This window comes from Plasmopara halstedii, assembly GCF_900000015.1.
Source record: "Plasmopara halstedii genome assembly, contig: Scaffold_658, whole genome shotgun sequence".
Lineage (NCBI taxonomy): Eukaryota > Oomycota > Peronosporomycetes > Peronosporales > Peronosporaceae > Plasmopara > Plasmopara halstedii.
The window spans coordinates 1,870,454-1,891,638 of NW_020187575.1; the positions used below are offsets into that span (position 1 = coordinate 1,870,454).

Genomic DNA, 21,185 nt, shown 5'->3' on the forward strand with positions numbered 1-21,185 from the left:
ATAATCTCATCGCATTCCCCACATATGATGAAACCAACTCATATTCCGATCTCAAGCTGCTAATAAGTACCGCTATCTGGCACGGCTCGTCTACTGGCTCTCCCGTTATCTAGAGACCATCACTAGTTCATCAAAGAGATCAAATGCTCCACTATGCTAGAACCACTTTCCATCTTGAACTCGTAATTGACGCGTCATCGTGCAATGTTGAGTGGTATTAAAAAATACGTAGTATTCTATATGTCAGCATGACGCTCGTATCTTGGTCTGATGATCGAGCTAAACGCCTTGCGCAAAATACGTGGTAACTTGGCGTCGTTCACAAGGCACATCCGTGTGATATCGCTATCATCTTTGACGGCCATGACATGCCCAAGAAGACTCTTTCTTGCCAGGGTAATTCTTAAAACGAACTCCCAGTGGTAGTAGTTTCCCCGTTAAGGTATTCTTTGATGCGCTTGTTCGCCTTAGTGGGCATGGAAGCTGTAGTGAAGGAGGGTGTTACCGCGGCTGTAAAGCTGTTGAATTGTTGATAAACCTGGACCGAAAAAATGATGCTCCTTTGTCATCATTTTAACGTTGCCGTATCCATACCAAATTAGTCGGCCGTAATGACGAACAATATGGTCCGATGGCCGGGGATGTTAACTCACACTGTGTGCCCCACAATAAATTTTAATCACCTTGAATTAAATTTCTCCCATCGAGAAAATCGAACACCCAATCGAGAGAGAGAGAGGAGCCACCACTAAGCTAATCTGAATTCGTTTTTTGTGCGAGTAAATGTAAATATTATGTAAAATTAACATATAACTGCAACATCGACCCCGAAAAGTATTAAGCAGCGTCACGTCATCTAAAACTTGTGTTTAATCTGTCGATTTTTCTACAACTAGAGCTGTGAAACACAATCGTGCCTTTATGACGATGCTTTCACTGTGACAGAGCCTTGAGATCCATACAAAATGAGTACTTTTCCCCCAATGCGACATCGTGATGTCTCACACATTTCATATACCACAATGTCGCTTTTCATGAGCTTATTCCGCAAATTGCGAGGCTAAAGAGAGCTTTACCGTAAAGTCGACTGACTGCTTTACAAAAGGAATGAAATCAAATCTCTATTAGGTCTCACCGACCAGCGACGATCAACAGATGAAAATGGTTGCCAAACAGTAATCCAGTATAATTTCTGGTAAATGTAAATGGTAGCATATCCGTAACGATTGAACATCAGAAAGTAGTAAAGTGCTAACGGGCTCAATGAAAGAATTGGGGGCAGCTACTAGTCAGATCTAATCATCTAATTTACATTGATGTTTCTACTGTTCATGTGACCTAAAGAGCCAAAGCCCTGATAATTCTGATGTTACGACTCCGCCATTTCATTGGGACTCCCTGCTCTCAACCACCTCAACAAGTTCGGCGGTACGAACTTTCACACATGGGAGCCCAAGATGCAGATGTGCTTATGGAACGTGACTTGTGGGAGATTGTTGTCAGGAAACTCACGATCTAACACTGCGACACCGAGCTGGTTCACTCGACGTTATTAAAGAGTTCGTTTGGATCGATCGTCTGTCTCGTAGTGGAGAATTTTAGCTGCCTTCGGTACGGTTTCTTGACGGCCCGCACAAAACATGGACGCAACTGAAGTCGTACTTCAAAAGGTGACATTGATTTTCATCGTCAACGCTTGTTCTAGACAATAATGACGGAAGCTGATGATGCACCAGAGCACATTGCCAAGATGAAGACGCGGGTGAGATAGCTCGACGCTGTGAGCGTTGTCTCTTCCGTCTTCGCTTGGTAACCACGTCTCTCGTCAGTATCAGCGAGTTTGATCAGTCGTAACAGCGGCGTTGCAGTCGAGAGCAGACACGCTAAAATTAGAGCCTGTGACATTCCGGCCGCTCCACGAGGACCAAGGGACAACGGAGTGGGTTTGATGCCGCGAACTGTCAGTCATCTAAGTTGATAGACAGCTCAATGTACGACAAGCGCCGGTAGAAGCAACAAGTGCTTGTCACTGCTATGGAAATCCTCAACACTGGAGATCAAAGATCCCAGTGAATATCAACGAAATGCAGTGCGACAGAGGCCACAACGCGCTTAATAACATGCAAGTGAAAGTCACTACGGTAGAATTCTCCTTGTGTTGGGGTTAAAGCTAGAGCCACCACGTCAACTTTCGAGTGGCTGGTTGACTCAAAAACTGGTGAAAAAGCAATGTAGTGCGATCATGTACACCAGGAAAAATGCTAAGCTCATCAAATGTTTAATATTATCTTGACATTGAGAGTTTACGTCTCAAACTGTTTGTAAGTCTTGGAGCTAACGCTTTAAGTAGATTCCACTGACCAAACATAGATGACTCTCAGAATTGAACTAAAAGTGCGCTATTAGTGGGGCATAAATAAAGGTTGGCATTCTTTGATAACACATATTTAAGCGCAACAAGGATAAATGCATCATTGTTATATCGTCTATGTATCAACTCAGATCATTTATAACTACGATTGAGAGGTTGTCGAGGGACTGACGGCGAGATTTGGACTTAATCAGAGTTTGGAATGATTGATTCTGATGCCAATTAGAAGCTAATTAAACTCAGATAATTCGTCGTTATGCCTCTGCAATTATAAAAAACTGTCTTGCGTAATAACGATCAAAAACTCTAATTCGTGCTTTGGTACACTAAATATTCATAGCAACATTAGGTAAAAAGACATTTGGTGTTGACGCACCAAATGGAGCATCATAGCAAGCCGTCCACACGGATGAAGCGTAAGCCATCCACCACCACAGTCTTTCCTAACAGTAAGCGGCGACGCCATCATCCTCTCCCGGCACCAGTATCTTTAGGACTTGCGTCTTCAGTCTCAACGCGGTCGAAGTTTAAGCCTCAACATTCGAATCTTCACAGAGCAAGCAAATTGAAGCCTGAAAAGGAGGAGCAGCTCACACTTTTCAGCCGCTATGCAGACCCTTCAGTAAATAGTCCAAAGCCGTATAAGTATAAGAGTACAAAAGTGAATCAAGTGGACCGAAGACAACCGAATGAGGCGGTAGCTGTCAAGGAAGTCGTCGATCTAGCTTCTGTGTCAGATATGACAAATCTGGACATGGTGGAAGGAGACGAAATTTTAGCAACAATGTTGAGAGCGAGTACACCAAGAAGTAAGCGTCGATTTCCTACCGAGAAAACCTTAACAGACAGTGAGCAGAGAGATCAGGAGGCTATTCGTCGTCGACGGTTAAAGATACGATCGGAATATTCGGCCATGAAGGATCAGCAGAAGCTACGTGATGAGAATATAGGATTTACAGCTTTACTGCACGACATTGAAGCTGAGAGGAACTTAAAGGAACATTCAGCGATTAAAAAGGGTGCTGGAGAGGTGCGAGTAGATGAGCGTGCACAACTTGAACTAGAACAGGCCGAGACGGATGAAGAGACGACTGAGAGCAAAATCAATCGATTGAGCAAGGCCTTACACATGAATTGGCGGCACTTTATGCAGTGGTTACTGTCAGGTGTTGTCTTACTCTGTGTGGTTGTAATGGCCGCTCCTTTTGTACGAAAGATACTCGAGACCCCTTTACCTTACTGCGACAGTGAATGGATTGAAGCGATTGATGAATCATTTGTGCTAACTGACCCTGCAGATGACTTTGATCGCTCAAAAGCCCTGCAGCCGTTTATCGGTGCAAATACAAACACTAATCTTGCGTCGAGACCAGCATGTCAACCTTGTCCTGTGTTTGGCAATTGTCTAAATGGTTCTGTTATTTCGTGCGCGCCGCCGTTTACATTACGCGCCGAACTGTGTACGGAAGACCAAGAAGCTCAAGAAAATCTGAATCGTGTTGCACGCAATATCTACAAGTTTGTCGCTGAGAAAGCTGCGAAAAATGTATGTGAGAACGTATCAATATGGAGTAATTTTGGTTCAGGTGGATGGATCAAGTCTAGACTCAAACAAGAACACAGTGCGTTAATTAATGTCCTGCTATCTGATGTACAGGCTTTCGTTACAGAAACAATCTCGTTTGGAAAAGCTGTGTCAATACTGCCTCGGGAATATGTCTTTAATCGCGCTTTAGACATGGCACTGCGAAACCTCGGGGATACTTGCGTGACTGAGGATCAAAGCCAGCTCATTGTGAGTGAGAATGTCGTACCATGGTCGTGCCGCGCCAAACGCCAACTGTATTCACACATTAAGCTGATTATGCTGGCCATTACATTGGGCACAATGTTGGTGTTCAGCTACCGAAAATTCCTTTTTTATCGTGCAGAGCGTCAATTAGTCGATCGATTTGTAAAGGAAGTGCGTTTCTGTCTTTTAGATCGTACACGTCGACCTGATCGCTATTATCCATCAGATCATCTACGTGACGACCTGTTTGAGAAACAATCGGTTCAAGATCGCGCATGGTTAATTAAAAGCGTCTGGCCAAAAGTTGTCGCTATTGTGAACGATGATTCTAGGATCAAGACGCGGTTGATGAAGTGAGTTTTTATACTTTGATATCTTCTTAATCTCATGAATTCTGACTATTTTTTAATGATAAAGAGTGCGAGGTGATGATCAGATTGTCTGGGAATGGGCCTTTTCATCGTCGCCAGCTCGTCAACCCACTCGAGGTGAAGCTTATCGCGTTTCTTTGAGACCGCAATCTGCAAGTAGAAATCGATTTAGATCAACACAAGTCAATCAACGCAAAAAGTTGAGTTTATGAAGTAACGGGTGACTGACAAGTTCGTTAAAAATTGTCATCTTTTCGTCAATATTAATGTGTTCTTAAAATTTTAATAAGCAATACATATACACCAAAGTTGCGCTACAGTTGCGCCGAGTCGCTTGACATTCGAGCAACCCTCAATTATCATGTCCGAGACAACACCCGCGCGCTTAAGTGGCAAGATCTGGAAGCGTAACGCTGGCTTTTTACGTGCCTGGCACAGTCGGTATATATCTAATGATTATACTTAAAATCTTGAAAGATTAGTGAATGACCAACTTTATGGTCTAAAGAGCGGCAATTGTAACAATCGATGGGTTTTTGGTATACAAGAAAAACACAAACGCGTGAGTGGCTTCCATATACAGATCATTCTTGAAATATATTCAGAGCTTGACTATCTCATCGTTTCTTTTCTATGTTAATGACTTACAGGATAAAATCCAAAAAGATTGATTTGATTAAGGTGCGAGAAATTGACGAAAATGATACTTTAGGTGAAGTTTCTTACAATTATTCGTTATAGACGACATTTACGGGGTCGATTGTACAAGGAAGTGGGTATTTCTACTTTGAGCTGCAATGCGGATCAGCACAGATGGCCATTGGATTTCCAGCGATTGAAGATGCTCGACTGTGGCTAAGCGGTATGATGGAGGCAGCTGGTGGGATTTCTTTGAAAATATCTTTTATTTTTTTGAAAGAGAGCTGATTATATTATTTAGATGAAAATAGTGCAGGTCGACGATTGTGGATGGCAAATCTGCGTCACATGCTGACGCTTAGATTGCAAGATCGATGGGAACTTGTGTCGGTGATGACAAATCGAGATTGGTATAGCGAGTGGAATTTCTGTCTGCGGTAAGAAAAATGAAATGTTTTTGTTTGACAATTATTGTAATATTTTGTTGACTGGTGTGCTAGAGCATTACGTGATGAGGAAGAACCAATCCTGTCACGACAAAGACGATTGCGGCGTCTGCACACGGTGCGTCTACTATCATTACGAGTGACGTTACTTTATTGACTGTACTTGTTGTGTAGATTTGGTTGCAGTTTGAGCTTTTCAGTGAGATTCTTGCTGAAATGTTCTTATCATCCGTGCAGCAACGAGATGCACACGGTCATAAACCTGATATCTCTCAACAAAAGGAGACAAGTAAAGACAACGATTGTGGTCGTGGATCAAAATATTTCAAACGAAATGATGTGGACGAGATGAAATTTGCAGGAATCCATTTACAATTTGCCTCGAAAAGTTGGCAAGGACATAAACGATTAGCCAAAGAGATGACCTTGTTCTCAAAATTCCGCTCTCTTATTGAAGTGTTTCTCTCGGAGAAACAACCATCTTTACTCCAAGCAGCTCTTGTAAGACTTCCCACATTTCCACTTATTTCTGCCTTTTCAATACAAGACGTGAACGTTGTAGCTATAGCCGAGCCATTGCAAATCGACCAATCGATACTCATGACGATCGATAAACGGGATCTGACAGACTTGAGTGTGGCACTTCGAGAAGCAAAATTGCTTCAGTTCTTTCCTTACCAGGAGCTCCCAAAGCTTGTAGTCCGGCAATTCCTTAGCCAAACATCCACATCTACACTGGTAACAATTCATTCACGTTTTGACGATGTGTTGGTTAATTCGCTGCGTTCCTCGATGGTTCATGGAGTTTTAGTACGCGCTGCGGATAGTGTGAGTGAGAGCAGCAGCCAAATCGAGCTGATGTCAGCTCACGATCTGAAAGAGCTTATTGCAACAAAAAAGCCAACGTGGATTCCGTATCTGGATCTGGTGTATTACCAACTCAACAGTGAAAGCTGCCCAGTCAAGAACTTTGCAAGTGAAAAGTTTCTGCTGCAAAGTGGTTCACATCGTAGCCACCCGCTGACTGGAGATATTGTCTTTACATTTGATACAAAAAATAGTAAGCTGCCATTAGATTTACCTGAAGCTTTTGTCAGAAATCACGAGATGGACCTCTGTTCGCTTGTTCAAAAGTTGCAGGAAGTCAAGAAAAATACTGCACTATTTAACTTCACAAGCTCCAATTCTACGCTGTCTCGCAGTCAAATCGGACAACTTCGTCCTCTCGATTCCAGTATGCAGGTAGCACGCGAGTTTGAAGATGCCGTGAAGAAGCTCTTTGTACAGCACATTAAAGACTTCGCAGCGCAGCTGTTGACACTTGGAGATTTTTGCAGATGTGAAGTAGATGGGCAATTCGAAGATCCAACTAAAAAAACTTCTCAAGGTATGCGTTTAATGCGCTCAAACACCATGTCATCAATGCCTCGTCCTCGAGATGTGTTTGCGTCATCAGCAGCATTGAAATCGAACGAGTTCGAGTCCGAATCCGGATCAATCGCTCAACCTCGCCTTCAGCAGCGAACTTCATCTTTGAGCTCGATTCCGCTGACACATGAAGCAACAAAATCGACTGACCATACTCTCGGCACATACGTCATCGATACGATTCATCTTCGTCAAACGATGCGTGAAAGTGGCGTAAATGTACGATTTCTTCCGCTTGTATTCCATTATTTAGGCAGCCACAAGCAACAAGGAGTTCAAGTGCTCGTAGCAAGCGAAATCGTTGCTCGTTTAGCAAAAAATTGGTTTCGATATCAAATGCTAAATGAAGATACCGGAAAAAAAAATTGTTGGAAGTCAAGAAAATGGCGACTTATTCGATTGATTAATTCAATTATGCACGGACTTTTCCACAAGAACCTACCATGCGTCGTCAGCGAGTGCTCTGGTGATCAATTTTGGAACATCGACGGCCCAATTTTGTATTTACTTGGAGCATTCTCCTCAAGTTTTGCAATGGATCCACATGTCTTGAGTAATGTGGCCAACCCAGGCGTCATCTTCGATAAGTACCGTGATCTGTTAAGAATGAGCCCATCTATACTTTTTAACAACTTACTATTCGTCTTCCAAGCTCAACTAATACCTTCGATTTTAACGAAACTTCACGAAAATCGCTTCATGTCGCTACCATTCTTACAAACTGAAGCCGACCTCTCGTTTGAATACGAGGATCAAGACCCAAAGTTTGCGATACACATTCATGAAAATCTACTCTGGAGTCATTTACATTTTTTTCAAGTGTTGTACGAAACATTGAAACCAGCATTGCCAAATCCCGAAAAACAAATAAACAAGATCGGATCGATGCAATGGACACAATATTATCGAACGCTTTCTTCCATTTTTCGTCAAAGTATAGGCCATTCCCACCTAACACGATTAGAAAACGCAATCCAGTCGTGGCAAGACTTAACTTCAGTTCGTGTGCTTTTAACCTTCGCCTTACGTGCCGCTGACATTTATATACGTCACCTTTCAGATAACCAAGATACACTATCTAGTATTCGAAAACACTGTCACAACGCACACGAACGAATGGCTTCCAGCAAGGCACTTTTTCCGATAGAGTATAAGCTCGTATTGCTATGTCTTGAGCTTATGTGTACTGGAATTGAACCAGTTAACGCTTTAAACGATTCCAATGAGCTTCAAGAATGGCTAAAAATTTTCTATCGACCGGCAAATTCCTCTCAATTTCTCAAAAATTCATCTTCTCATCCGCTGTTTTCGGTTCTGTATACAGCCAGTATGAAACGTAGTGAACAATCAAGCGCTGAGTTATCGCTACGAGATAAATTCCAAGACCAGCAATATCAGCAATTGTGGACGTCTAGCATGACTGTTGCAAACGCTTACTGTCGTCGCATCAAGCATATTCGACAAAATCCGATAACTCTTGCAGCGACAACAGCAGTGCTGCGCGAATTTAAGAATACTGATCCTTATGACAGCATTAAATTGAATGTGTCTAGAACAGGAAAGAATCAGATATCAGGCTTAACATCACAGAGTTCGACAACACCGTCGATAAACTCGTTTCGAGGAGATGTCCTTCAGTTTATCGAGTGTTTTTTATTGCCTCCATTCGCTACACACTCTCTACGTGTTGCTGGATGTGCGTTGGCGAACAACAATGACATCGTGAGTCTACTGCCAAGCACACTTCATCAAACTATTAGCAAGAGCCCTGTACCAGGATTCGCGCTGATGTGGGGCAACCCGCTGGGTTTGTCACTAGATGATGAGGCTCAAATTAGCAGAGAGCCTCACATGAAATCATCGCTTCGACCTCGACCAGAGACTGCAGCTAGTATTTGCACCCTTTCCTTTCCACCATCAATACGTTGTGTTGTCCAGATTGCGTGTGGTTACCGACACACTGCACTAATAACCGATGATCGACTCTTGTACACATTTGGACATGGTGAATGTGGTCGTTTAGGCCACGGAACGGAAGAAAGCTGCCATGATCCGAAACCCGTAAGTTATTTCTTAAATCTCATTGCTGCTAAAGGGGTTGCCGCTGGCATCGTCGATGTTTCCTGTGGTCGGGAACACACTATGGTCGTCACTGCAAACGGACATTTATTTGGCTTCGGATGGGGCGAAGCTGGTCGACTAGGAACGGGCGAGACAGGCAGTACATTACACCCGTCTCGAGTCGAATTGACTAACATTACAAAAGTAGCATGTGGGCGTGAACACACTCTGGCACTAAACCGCAAAGGTCAGGTGTTTGCGTTTGGAGCAGGATTTCAAGGCCGATTGGGAACCGGCTACGAAACAGACGAAAAGTTTCCAGCTATTGTAGAAGGTCTTGATGGGTACATTATTACCGCGATGGATGCTGGAGAGTGTCACTCATGTGCGTTAAGCACAAATGGAACAATCTTCACGTGGGGATTCGGTCATTCAGGAGCTTTGGGTCACAATAGTCGCGATAATTGCTTGAAGCCAACACTCGTCACAGGTCCATGGTCAAATAATGAACAAGTTAGTGAAGATGACACACCAAGCAAAGAAGTCCTTGTGACTTTCATTTCTTGTGGAGGATACCATACTCTAGCGACCACAAGCAATGGTGTGCTGTACGGTTGGGGCGATGCTGCAGCAGGACAATTAGGGCCGGAATGTCTAAACGCACCGGATTTCGTTATTCTCTCTCCAACAATCATTCGAACGCCAACATTCTCTAAGATCAACAACATTTCGTGTGGTATGTTCACGTCAGCCATGTGCAATACGCAGGGGCAGCTTTTCATGTGGGGTTCACCAGCAGCTGGGAATGGAGCATCGTTACCTGAAGACGATGCAGAGATTAAAAAAATTGACTTTTTGGATGAGTTTGATTTTGCTCAAATCGCCTGTGGTACGTCACCCGCCACTATGTTTAATCATGTTCTGCATTTCAACTCATGGTCACTTTGTCTCATAGGAGCGTACCATGCTGTGGCTATTACTCGGAAACTCGAGTACTGCTAGAAATCAATCGTTAGCGATCTATCAAATGTCGAAAATAGCTTGAAAAGAAAACTGCCCGTGTTCAGTGTCCAGATTATCAAATGCGGTATCATTTCATATCATGCCCCCAGCCTCAACTACTTCACGTGGAACGTCAGTGCTGCCCCAGCTTCGCCCGAAGCGACCATCTCCAGCACGTGGCATTTTATCGCCTCCACAAGTGCATCGACAAGTACCACAACGTTTTCAAGTACGCAATGCTGCTGCATCGTTCCCCAGCGCTCGACATATTGAGACGATTCTGTACTTTTGGACGGTAGTGGCGATTTTGTTTGGCATTTTATTGGCCTGCCTCGTTCTGTTTTTATTGTTTTGTAAAGAAGGAGGTAGTTTGACTCCGACACTACCGTTTGACATGGCAGCGTATGGGGGTGTAGCGATCACTACAGCGTCTTGCTGCGGGCTTTACGGTTTACTTTATCACAAGAAGCTCGTTACCGAAGGGCGACGCAACTATGCGCTTGGAACGGTGCGTCAAAATTCAAAGATTGACTTTTATCAAGCATGAAGTAAGCACTAAACTCTCTTGATAGTTTATCGTACTAGGAACGATCGGAGCGATTATCGTCATAATTGCTGGTGCCATGGCATTATCGCTTGTTCGCGTTGTGGCGCAGGCACAAAACGACGAGTTTATGAATGATCAAGTGATTATTTTGGAAACGCACGTCATCTCGAGGTTACACGCTCAAGTAAAAGAGAGTAAGTTAACGTGGCGAAGTACTCAGAACCAACTGGAATGCTGCGGATATCTCCAGTCCAGCGTTTTAAGTGCTTTTTTGAGTGCCCGTTCATCATGGGATACTACACTTGAGACCGCAGTCAACGATGTGAATGCGATTGGGGGCAAGTTTTGCTCTACACGTATTTCTGAGTGTGACCATATGACGTCTGAAGCCTTTTGCCCTGTCACCGGTCGTGGTTGGTGTCGTAACGAGCTGCTACGCGTAGCACGGGACAATTATAGACAACTCGGCATTTGTTGCGTCACATTTGGAGGAGCTCAAGTATTTTGTAGCCTTCTGGGATTGTTCACATTACTCTTTGACGTTCGTAGACTTAGTGGCTTATCACCGACTTACAGGATTGAGCATCAAATACTTTCTCCAATCCAAATTGCAGAAGGTAGAGAGACATCGTAGATGGCTTTGATCTATATTCCGAGTTTATTTGATCAATTATTTAGCCAACTGAAAGAATGCATATAACTAAAGTCTGAAATAACTTTTGCAGAGTAGTAATAATTATCTGTTGTCACATTCGGCGATTTAAATGTCGGAAGGAAATGGAACCGAAAACTGGGCTTACAAAAGCCGTACCACAACCTCGCTCCCACGACTCATACGAATGCGAAGCGCTCTATTGAAGATATGACAACATCTCCACAGTCTCTTGTAGCAAGCTACCTTCTGCGATCCAATTAACATTTCGGTGCACCTACAGATCCAATTGATGATTGTGGAGCTCCGTGAGCGCGTGTGTAATATAACTAGTGTCTGCATCAAATGCACGCAAACTGGTAGAGCGACTAGATGTGCCGCCACGACGAATCCAATAAAACTCTCAATGGCAAGTCTCGTAAAGGTCGCTCTTTGCTGGTTCAGCTCGATAGTCAAGGTGAAATCTACGACGAGGTATATACCGTGCTATGTTGTACGTCCATGGGATACGTGGGCTATTTATTAGCCTCGTACAATTAGCTCAGCTATTGCACATGGTGGTACAGAATTTGGTTATATCATACTTAAATCCAGATATATATGTAGCTTTTAAGATTAAATTACAACACAACTCTGGTTTCCATTTCTGGGTACACCAAAATCATAGGAGGTCTTGGACACCGTGTTGCAACAGCCATGATCAAAAGTAGTATTTGTAATGATGGATATAAATTTTAAATTTCTATCCTGGCGCACTTATCAAGCTCCTTCCTATCGCTGGTGCCGAAGAAAGAAAGCTATTTGCGGACATAGGGCCAAAAGCGGTAATCGCTCGCCTGGAGGCGCCCACCAGCTATGAGACTGCGACCACCAAGAGCAACCAGCCGAACATCGGTGAAAGCAATTGGCTCACACCGCGAGGTTGCTGATATTGAGTATCTAGTTCTTTGAATGCAAATTTTTTTAATCGTGGTGGTGAGATAAGTTGAGGTGGCAATGAATCAGCCATTCTAATTCGGAGCAACAACCCATCGCGGAAGTGGTTTTCAATCTAGGAGACCGCGCGCGAGAATCGGCACTTCCATGCAGAACCTCTAAAGAGAGGCGTTCTTGGCATTCAAAGTGTTTATGCGACATTTGTCACCGGTGCTCAAGCCACTTAATGAGGTATGCCATGTGCGCTCAAGTTTCCTGTCACCCGTCAAGGGAATCAAAGATTAGCAGACGATGTGAAAGAGCGGGAACCCTCATCGCACGATGACGGTAGAGCTTTTCCTGATGACGTTGTGGTTACAAGACTTCCAGACCGTTGCGACTTACACCGAGATATTTCACATTGACCCCATATCATTCGAGGGTGTAATTTGCTTTAAATATGGAGCATTCTCAATAGTCGGTATGACGTTAAAACAACTACGAGCATGCTGGAGGCAATGAACATGACGTTAAAACAACTACGAGCATGCTGGAGGCAATGAACTTCATCCTTACGTGAAAGAAAGAAAGCGATCGCTTGGCCGTCGAGCAAACATTTGTGGCAGTGCTCAATATCTGCATCTTTCGTCTCCCCCTTTTTCGGTTGCAAAGTATGAAGGGCCGCTCTATGCAAACGCTCATCCAGCCTATACCTCATGAGAATAGGTCAATTTGAGTGGATCACTTTCGAAAAACGATATACTTCCTGACCTCGTGTTATTTGATGTCGATTTCGCCCAGCTCAAAAGGTCCGATTTTATTCCAAATAGATGCGGCTTGAAGCCCAAATATTTTGATCGCCAACATTAATGCGCTGGGCGTTTAAACCATTTACAAATTGTGATAAATTCAATAGCATCGAATGGCGTGCGGCTGTCGCTGAGAATATACACTTTTCGGAGGCATTAAAGAAGCCAATAATATCGTGCATCGTGCAGCAAGGAAACTATTTAGAGTATAAACGGTTCTTACGAATCAACCTTAGAATATCAACCATTTTTATAATGTCACTACCTAGAGCTGGAGTCGAGATGCAATCTCGACCTAAAGATGCCATGGCGTTAACATCGTGTACCGACTGAAAATCAAAACAGTTTGGTCTCTCCCGATAGAATCCGATATGACTTACCCGTGCCACGTTGCCACAATACCTAGCACTATTGTAGGACACGTCTACTGTGTGAAATTATACATCTTTCCGTTTTTGTGGCGAAATTGCTTTCACTCGTAAGTGGAGAGAACGGAGTCGACAAAAGTTTTAAGGTTTCTGTCGGAGCTTCTCATTAATCTCAAAATATTTTCTTAAAGGATCTTTTCAAAGAGTTACAAGATGGTTAAAGCTGCGAAGTTGCACGGCGGGAACCATAAAGCTTTGTTCATCATCCGTCGTTAAATAGTTCGCTATATGTTTAGCTCGCTTGGCCCTTATATAAGAAATGGGACGGGAATCCTCAAACACTTTGCTAATCGAGGTTCCATAATTGAAGGATGCATACGACGTGGTGACAAATGCCACCATGCGTTTTACCCTCGTATTGGAAAGGGGGGTGTCATGAAATGAGGCTGGTTCCAAAATCTCATATTGAGTCACACGTCAATTGTCCTCATTAAAAGAATAGTACGACGTTATAGTCGCTTTCGCTCGTGATTGGGTTTTCGTCTTGAAGATTTTATATCTATAGCTTGGCACTGACATTCTCTGTTACAATCCAGCTTGTGGTTATAAATAAGTATGCCAATAGACTGTCTGATACACTTGCGGCGCTTAACGTTCGGTTTACGCGTTGGTTTAAGCCACATGGCTTATTGCACAAGCTAATTTCAAAGTAATGCTCACCTATAATCGCGCACGGCATGAATAGCGGAGATGGAACCCACAGAAAATTTGCGTGTGGTGCCCGAGTGTCTAAAGATTTGTTTTTTGCATCGGTAAAATTCTATATCTATCATTTTTCTTTGACAATGATAAATTGAACACATAGTCCAAGCTTCCTAGATTCGGGCAGCGCCTCTGTCCCACAGGGAGGCGTGGTGTGGCTAACTACTTGCACAATAATAATGAGACATACATAGAATGGTCTCTCTTAGACGCCTCTGAAAGAGTTACAGGATTGCGGCATGAGTGGTGGTCTTCAAAACCTGTCAAAGTAAGACTTGCGGGTGGATTTATAGACCATTTCATATCGTATGTGACGCTTCGTTCATTTCTATATGCGATAATTACTTCAAAGTAATAGGAATGGGCATTAGAGAATACTACCCTTTGTTGTATTAGAAATTTTTGCGAAGAAGTATGCTCGGGTCAAAATCAATGTACACCTGTGTGTTCGAAACAGAACACGCGTCTTTCCGCAGACCGACGTCGTCATCACCGCTGACAGAGAATGGTAAAGTGGTGATTATTGTTTGCCAAATATAGTTGCGATAAGATCCCAGCCAAGGCGGCCTGATTTGTGCCTTTTCGTCTACCCGGACAAGTTCTCAAAATCTATTCTTACGAGTACATGACAAAGGGAGAAATTACATAAACTCAAAGTCCTATGCACCTACTTCACTGCGAAAAATGGGATTTGTTTCTATAGAAGCTCGACAGACCGCTTGATCTGATTCGAACTACTGGGAAGTCATTCGCACTAGCTCAAGCTTAAAGTAATTTCGACATGCTTCAAACGAATAGCAAAACCATTATGACGGTGTTAAGCTCCAGAGATCATGACAGAATTTCGTTGAGTACACGCACTTCATCGCTCGTATCCATGCTGACATATTACTTTAATCATGAATATAGGGCAATAAGCCATCCTAAGCTAATTCACAAGACGCATCGCTTGCATCTGATGAGCAGTAAATTGACTTTAATTCTTAGAACAAGGCCGTCAAAGTATCCGAAAAAACTCGTTAGTCAGTTCGTTGTAGATTCCCAGGCGAGTAGCGATCTTCTAAGGCTTGCAAAAGATTTTCGGCGAGCTCGATCTAAAGGGTAAGAATCCTATGATCATCCGGCCGAAGAAGCAAGCGGCGATCGAGAATGTCAAAATGGAACGAGCTACGGCGAGTGCTTTACACGTTGACCTGCATTTCAGATATATGTGCTATCATTTCCAAGCGCATTAATTCAAACCTAGAAATATCAAGCCAACAGAAATGCTGGCTGGATTGATGATCAAGTCATTGACAAAGTTGTCCAAAATGTTCAACATAGTGATTTCAAATTGCAGACCTTGTTCGAGTGTACACGACTATTCGACTCTAATAGACAATGCTCGGACACGACAACTAATGGAATTGAGGAGGTGTCAATCCCTCATGATCAACGGCTTGTGAAATATACGAAAATAGCATTGCCATAATATTGGTAAGAAGCTGCGTAGCTAAGATAATGTGTTAAATCAAGCGAAACCGCTTCACACCACTACAACATCCTTTCGGCAAAAAGTCGTGCAATACATCGATAATCTCTTCACATAATCCATGGATCATGACGTGTTAGTGCCGCCTGTATTCACTAGCAAGTCACAATGCATTGGCGCTTTCATTTTTGTGCTCGAATTGGTGAGCACTGCAGTGTGTTTTGTACTGTACGCAATCGCATCCGTTCATCGATCGCTATTATTGCTGAACTGCTTAGTTGCAATTGCAAGCATATTCTCTGGATTTTTGGTGCGTTTGTACACAATTGTATCATTGATTCACTCATTGTGGCTACATAGGGCGTTTGGAGATCCACACCAGCGACAGTTGCTAGCTTTATGGTCGCGATCGGATCCACTTTTGGATTTGCGTTGCTTGGAGGCCTTTGTCTTCTGTTTACTTTGACTATAGACGTTGATGTTGCCACGTTTCTTAGCAACGCTCACATACAACGCAATGTGGAAAGTCGAGAAAAGGTTGGCACACATTCGTTAGCTCATGTACTGAAATGTTTTAAACAACTTTTGTTGATCTTTTCAGCTAATGAACAATACCAACTACTTGTTAAAGCTTGCATCAGCCGTTTTAGTTGTCAACGCTCTTGTCCATCTATCGTATAGCTGGGTTTTACAACAACGAATGGGCGAACGACGCGCTGCGATCGCATTTCTGCAGGTCAATTTCTAAGTTGTTAAATTGCTAAAACTATTCCTCACCTTTGTGTTGTAGACGTTTAGCATCATCATGTGCCCACTCTCTCTGTTTCTAATTCTTGGTGGTAGTTACATCGTTGATACGCGAATTTTGGCCTCTGCTCCGTACGCAGGATTCGCAATTTTTACTTCCGGAGTCTTGTTGTTACTTGTGTCTCTCCTTGCATTTATTGGTGGCAACTTCGAATACCGTCGCCTATTGTCTCTTTGCTACTTGATTTCTGCGCTTATTGGAACGTGTTCGGTCATTCTAGCAACAATTTGTTTAATTGAACGCACTTTTGTTGAAGATAATATTTCTTCCAATTTTGAAAGTATTCGCTCACTTTTACCACCAACGTCACAAATTGTATACGATCGGGATCGCTTTGCAGCAGTCGTGCGAACAAATTTATGCAGTGTGGCCTATGCAAGTTTACTGGCGGGTATTTTTGTGTTATTAGTAGCAGCGGCGAGCTATAAACTTATCCGTCATGCTTCAACCTGGAAATCTCAAGTTGCTCGAGAAAAGAAGAGTATGAAAGACTTTAAACAGACTGCGATAATTAGTGATCCAGTGGATGGTACACGTAGTACGTTTTGTTTGGAAGGCTCAAGATCAATGATCCAACAGGTTTTAGTTTACTGGTGAAGTGCCAATGATTATATGACTAATGTGTTTTTCATTTAGTGGATCAATCATTTTGAGAATTCAACAAGACGACAACGCATTGTTATGCGAATTATTGTTGTGCTTACAGCGCTGGCTATTATGTTAATGTTTGCTGGCATGTGTGCCAATGTGATACTTACAATCAAGTGCAACAGCATAGGCAGTCAGATTGCATCGACTACGTTTCCTATACTCAACTCGACTTCAAATGCCCAAACAAATGTTATTCGCTTAACAAATACATTTTCTCGTGGTGAAGTTATCGTCTTGCCGACAAACTCAACAATGGGTAGCGTTGAATTTGATTATTATTCTTTTAAAGTGCGTACGTTATTATTGCTCTAATTGTAGAGATCATTGACAAATAGAACTATCTTTTTCAAAGGAGAAAGCTGTGAAGGTATCAGATATGTATAACAAGGTCATATCGAATGAGACAATTAGTATCAGTATTTGGCCGATGGATGCCTCTCTATTTTCGTGGCTTGACGGTTCGTGCCAGGTAAGGGACAATGCTTTTGTTTGTCTCGTGATTTCAACATGATTTCTTATTACTTCCCAGCGATTGATGATGATTATTGAGATTCCACAAGACCCACTTCAACGTCTTGTAATCAATAGCAGCACATCTGTTGTTGTTAATGCACCAGAGACGATAAAATTTCGAGGACTGAGTATTTTTACTGTACAATCCAATGTCGTGTGCTCGAATCTTAAGATTTACGGAGATGAATTACGAATCGAGTCGGCTACGGGGGATATCAATATTGACCATGTAACAATCGATGCGAGCAAATCGTTGTTGGTAGCCGAGAAAAGAGTCACAATATTTTCGGCTCTTGGTTTTGTCAGTGTATCAAAAGTTGTTCTCTCTCAATGTGATCTTCAAGTCAGGACAAGAGCAAGCACTTTGTTTCTATCCGACATTCAAAGGTACTTTATACCTTTGGTTAACAATTATTGTCCGAAGTATAGTCTTTTCAATTTTGTCATCTATACACTTTGATCGTAGTTCTGTTAATACTGGGAGGAGTCATATTGAAGCCGAGAGCTTGTCCGCGCGTATTTCGGTGGACGACTTACACGCAAATTGGGTCACGTTAAAAAGTGAAGCAGGTGACGTGTATGGTTCAGACATTTTGATAGAGGTACATAATGAGAACCTCCATGCTTCATAGATCTGACCATTCTATCTAGGGAAATTCAGCTTTTATGGGCAGATTGGAAGTCGCGACGGTAACCGGAGACATTCAACTTGACAATATTATTGCCAGTGGTATTGTTTATATTGAGTCTGCATCGGGAAAAATTTCAGTGCAATTGAAAGTAATGAATTTATCACTACTTTGATAATAATATCGTGATGAATAGTATTGCTGTTGTTAGAGTCAGACATTTACTGGAATGTACTATTTGAGGTCCACGTATGGAGCCATATCTATCCGACAAACCAACTTTTCGAATGATGTTATCGTTGAAGATGCGGTAAGTCTTAGGAGCTTAGTGTCTCAGGATTGAAAAAAATGTTTTTGATTTGTTCTATACAGAACTCAAGCGATGGACTCGAAAAGCGTGGCAGTATCAATTGCAACACTGAAGCTACTAACTGCTTAGCATTTGGGAATATCTACTTACGTTCAAATTTTGGTGATATCGACATTGTACTGGGTTGCGAATCATTTAGTTGTAGCTAGAAGTTCAATTTTTCTTTAGAAAGTGTAGGGAATACAATCTATAAACATTCATCTTAATCTATGTCTTACTAGCAAGTTCATCACCATAATAGTACTCGTAGAACAAGTCCATGAGCGGTGGCTTGACGTAATGAAAAGTAATTGAGTCGGGAGCACAGCAGTTCGTCCCATTCTGCCATCCAATACCATTATGATCCGAAAACCAATTATTTTCCTGGTATATCGAAGTGAAGATACTGTGATCATAAGCTTCTTCATCATGCACTTTCGAGTATACTTCGTGGGGATCATACTGATGAAACCTCTCTCGCTTCTTTTCATCTCGAGTATCCAATGGAATGATCCCATAATGCCGCATACAAAATGAAATGGCCCAATCATCCGGTACCAGATCATTCGGCAGACAAAAGGGTTCATCTAAAGCCGCTTCTAATTTTTTTAAATAGGCCCAATTCATCGCGTACCCTCCTCCTCCGGGAGTATACAATAATCCGCCTTGATCTTTCGTCTCTTTTTTCACTTGCAATACCGCTGCTACATGTTTCGGGTCATACTCTTCAAATGGTTCAAATAGTCGCTGCATTTCCCACCACTGCAACGTCATGCGGTGCCCTAAGAGAATCGGTCCAGCTTGAGCAATTTCTTGAATTTCAGGACGATTTAAATAAGCTTTAAGGTTCTCCATGATCAAAAACGTATCATCATCGCACTTAAAAATCCAATCAAATTGATCCTCACTGTACTCACGGACTAAAACCCGAACGATCTCGCGATGCTTCTGCCATAGTGCATCATGTCGGGGAGGAGACACAATATGCACAGTAGGGATCGACAAGTCTTCTATGTCACTCATAAAGACGATCTTGTCGCATTTGCGGCCCCACGTCCGCTTGATAGCGTCCAGCCTTGTAGCATGGCTGGCGTGGTATGTGTTGACCCAGCAGAGCACACGAGTCTTTGCAGCCACAGGGGATAAATTCAATACATGCACGAGTTCCATGGCAGGAACATTCTCACCAAGTTCCTTTATCAGATCAGGACGATGGCTGATTGCTGGGGAGAACAACAGAAAGATGAGCAGCAGCCGCTGCATTTTCTTTTCTGGAATGACGTGGTCATGTACCTTGATACAGTAATACCGGTACACAGGTATGGAGTACACATATCATGCCCACCTATTCTGATCTTGGCATTTAACTGATTCTTACATGTACATTCGATCACTTGTTATCGTTGCTGAGCGAACCGCAGAGCTTTTATAATTGCTAATTGTGTTTGCTTGTCAACATTTCTAACGGTTTCTCGGTAAAACACACTTACTTAGAAACATCCTTAAGCGCTTTTTCAAATTCTAATGTGAAGAAAGGGTCGCGATCCGATATGATAGTGGCACATGATTTAAGAGTTACAGTTTTTTGTCCTGTCACTTGTATTTCAACACGACTCAGACCTACATCGGGACCGCTATACCGCGCTTCGCAAACTATCGGATGGACCTAAATAGCTACATTGTGAGTCATTTGAGACGACCTGTCGTGGTCTGGTGACAAACGTTACCTATAATAAAAGCCCACTGTGCAATTTTGTTGGAAAAATGAGGTGAGGAGTAGAAGGCAAGTATAGAAGTGAATCTGTTCAGGTCCTTAATTTGCTACTCTGTGTTACCTCTAAGCCTTTCCTATGACGTCATTGAGCGCAATCCTATCGCGTCATCGCGGGCGCAATCTTACAATATCGCCCCATTGTCCGGGAATTCGATCGCGCAACGTATGCTTTAAGCCGATCTTCTAACACTCCTCCCCGTGATCGTGTCCCCGCCGCCATACCTAGCGTAAATTCATGCATTTCTTGCAGCTCTGCAAGCTTGTGCTGGTCCAACGCCTTAGTAAGCTTATCCGCATGCAAGAGCTCCGAGCATCCTTACCACGCCTCGATGAGCCAGATTTTTAATAAACTTGAGACGCACGTCAGTGTACTTAAGTTTTATGGACGAAGTCTCTCCTTCGATCTGACGAATCCCAGCATAATTATCCAAACACATCAGCATAGACTGAGTCGGCGCGAGTCCCAACTCTTAAGCATCTCTTGAATACCGGAAAGCGCGTGCCGTCTCAGATGCTGCGACACATTCGGCTTCCATAGTCGGGAGAGAGACACCACCCTGCTTCTCGGCTGCCCAGCTCGCAGCTATCCCATTTAGTAGAACGATATCACCAAGAAGCGACTTTTTGTTTCCCTCGTCAGAAGCAAAGTCGGCATCACTGTAAGATTTAAGCGTCATTAATCCGTCGCAGTCGGCATTACCGCGCATTTCAAGCCGTATCATTTTGCTTCCACTCAGGTTGTAACGGGATTACACGTACCCTGGTAACAGTGTGTGTGTCACACGAGATGTGCATGGTGTGACCACACCCAAACAAGAATACGGTAC

At 43.0% G+C, this 21,185-nt stretch overlaps 8 protein-coding genes across 8 annotated transcripts; 4 read left to right on the plus strand and 4 right to left on the minus strand.

Annotated features, from left to right (window-relative positions):
• Positions 1-919: 919 nt before the first annotated feature.
• PHALS_13534 (uncharacterized protein) lies at positions 920-1,234 on the minus strand (the record flags this gene model as incomplete). Its single annotated transcript, XM_024729311.1, has 2 exons — positions 920-1,060; positions 1,136-1,234. 2 exons carry the CDS (start codon positions 1,232-1,234, stop codon positions 920-922), a joined length of 240 nt encoding a protein of 79 aa, XP_024579701.1.
• Positions 1,235-2,750: 1,516 nt separating this feature from the next.
• Positions 2,751-4,746, plus strand: PHALS_13535 (hypothetical protein F444_12686; the record flags this gene model as incomplete). Its single annotated transcript, XM_024729312.1, has 3 exons — positions 2,751-3,917; positions 4,029-4,516; positions 4,581-4,746. The coding sequence occupies 3 exons, from the start codon at positions 2,751-2,753 to the stop codon at positions 4,744-4,746; spliced, it is 1,821 nt and encodes a 606-aa protein (XP_024579702.1).
• Positions 4,747-4,895: 149 nt separating this feature from the next.
• PHALS_13536 (FOG: RCC1 domain) lies at positions 4,896-11,239 on the plus strand (the record flags this gene model as incomplete). The annotated part of the gene is made up of 11 exons (XM_024729313.1): positions 4,896-4,975; positions 5,043-5,096; positions 5,185-5,215; positions 5,276-5,414; positions 5,475-5,610; positions 5,674-5,737; positions 5,794-9,997; positions 10,064-10,100; positions 10,183-10,618; positions 10,683-11,156; positions 11,213-11,239. The coding sequence occupies 11 exons, from the start codon at positions 4,896-4,898 to the stop codon at positions 11,237-11,239; spliced, it is 5,682 nt and encodes a 1,893-aa protein (XP_024579703.1).
• Positions 11,240-12,586: 1,347 nt separating this feature from the next.
• On the minus strand, positions 12,587-13,039 carry PHALS_14704 (uncharacterized protein). Its single transcript, XM_024729315.2, has one exon. The coding sequence runs from the start codon at positions 12,940-12,942 to the stop codon at positions 12,679-12,681; it is 264 nt and encodes an 87-aa protein (XP_024579704.1). The 5' UTR covers positions 12,943-13,039; the 3' UTR covers positions 12,587-12,678.
• Positions 13,040-13,041: 2 nt separating this feature from the next.
• PHALS_13537 (uncharacterized protein) lies at positions 13,042-13,341 on the minus strand (the record flags this gene model as incomplete). Its single annotated transcript, XM_024729316.1, has 2 exons — positions 13,042-13,230; positions 13,279-13,341. The coding sequence occupies 2 exons, from the start codon at positions 13,339-13,341 to the stop codon at positions 13,042-13,044; spliced, it is 252 nt and encodes an 83-aa protein (XP_024579705.1).
• Positions 13,342-14,151: 810 nt separating this feature from the next.
• On the plus strand, positions 14,152-14,435 carry PHALS_13538 (uncharacterized protein; the record flags this gene model as incomplete). Its single annotated transcript, XM_024729317.1, has 3 exons — positions 14,152-14,213; positions 14,267-14,315; positions 14,373-14,435. The coding sequence occupies 3 exons, from the start codon at positions 14,152-14,154 to the stop codon at positions 14,433-14,435; spliced, it is 174 nt and encodes a 57-aa protein (XP_024579706.1).
• A 1,367-nt stretch (positions 14,436-15,802) lies between these two features.
• Positions 15,803-18,754, plus strand: PHALS_13539 (Domain of unknown function DUF4098; the record flags this gene model as incomplete). Its single annotated transcript, XM_024729318.1, has 12 exons — positions 15,803-15,836; positions 15,913-15,944; positions 15,995-16,171; positions 16,236-16,370; positions 16,425-17,021; positions 17,079-17,381; positions 17,446-17,562; positions 17,623-17,993; positions 18,073-18,208; positions 18,258-18,386; positions 18,447-18,545; positions 18,608-18,754. 12 exons carry the CDS (start codon positions 15,803-15,805, stop codon positions 18,752-18,754), a joined length of 2,277 nt encoding a protein of 758 aa, XP_024579707.1.
• Positions 18,755-18,812: 58 nt separating this feature from the next.
• PHALS_13540 (RxLR-like protein) lies at positions 18,813-19,847 on the minus strand (the record flags this gene model as incomplete). Its single annotated transcript, XM_024729319.1, has 1 exon — positions 18,813-19,847. The coding sequence occupies one exon, from the start codon at positions 19,845-19,847 to the stop codon at positions 18,813-18,815; it is 1,035 nt and encodes a 344-aa protein (XP_024579708.1).
• Between the last annotated feature and the right edge of the window lie 1,338 nt (positions 19,848-21,185).

Coding starts and splice junctions, on each gene's coding strand:
- PHALS_14704 (XM_024729315.2), bottom strand. CDS start 12,942: ATGAGGTATAGGCTGGATGAGCGTTTGCATAGAGCGGCCCTTCATACT.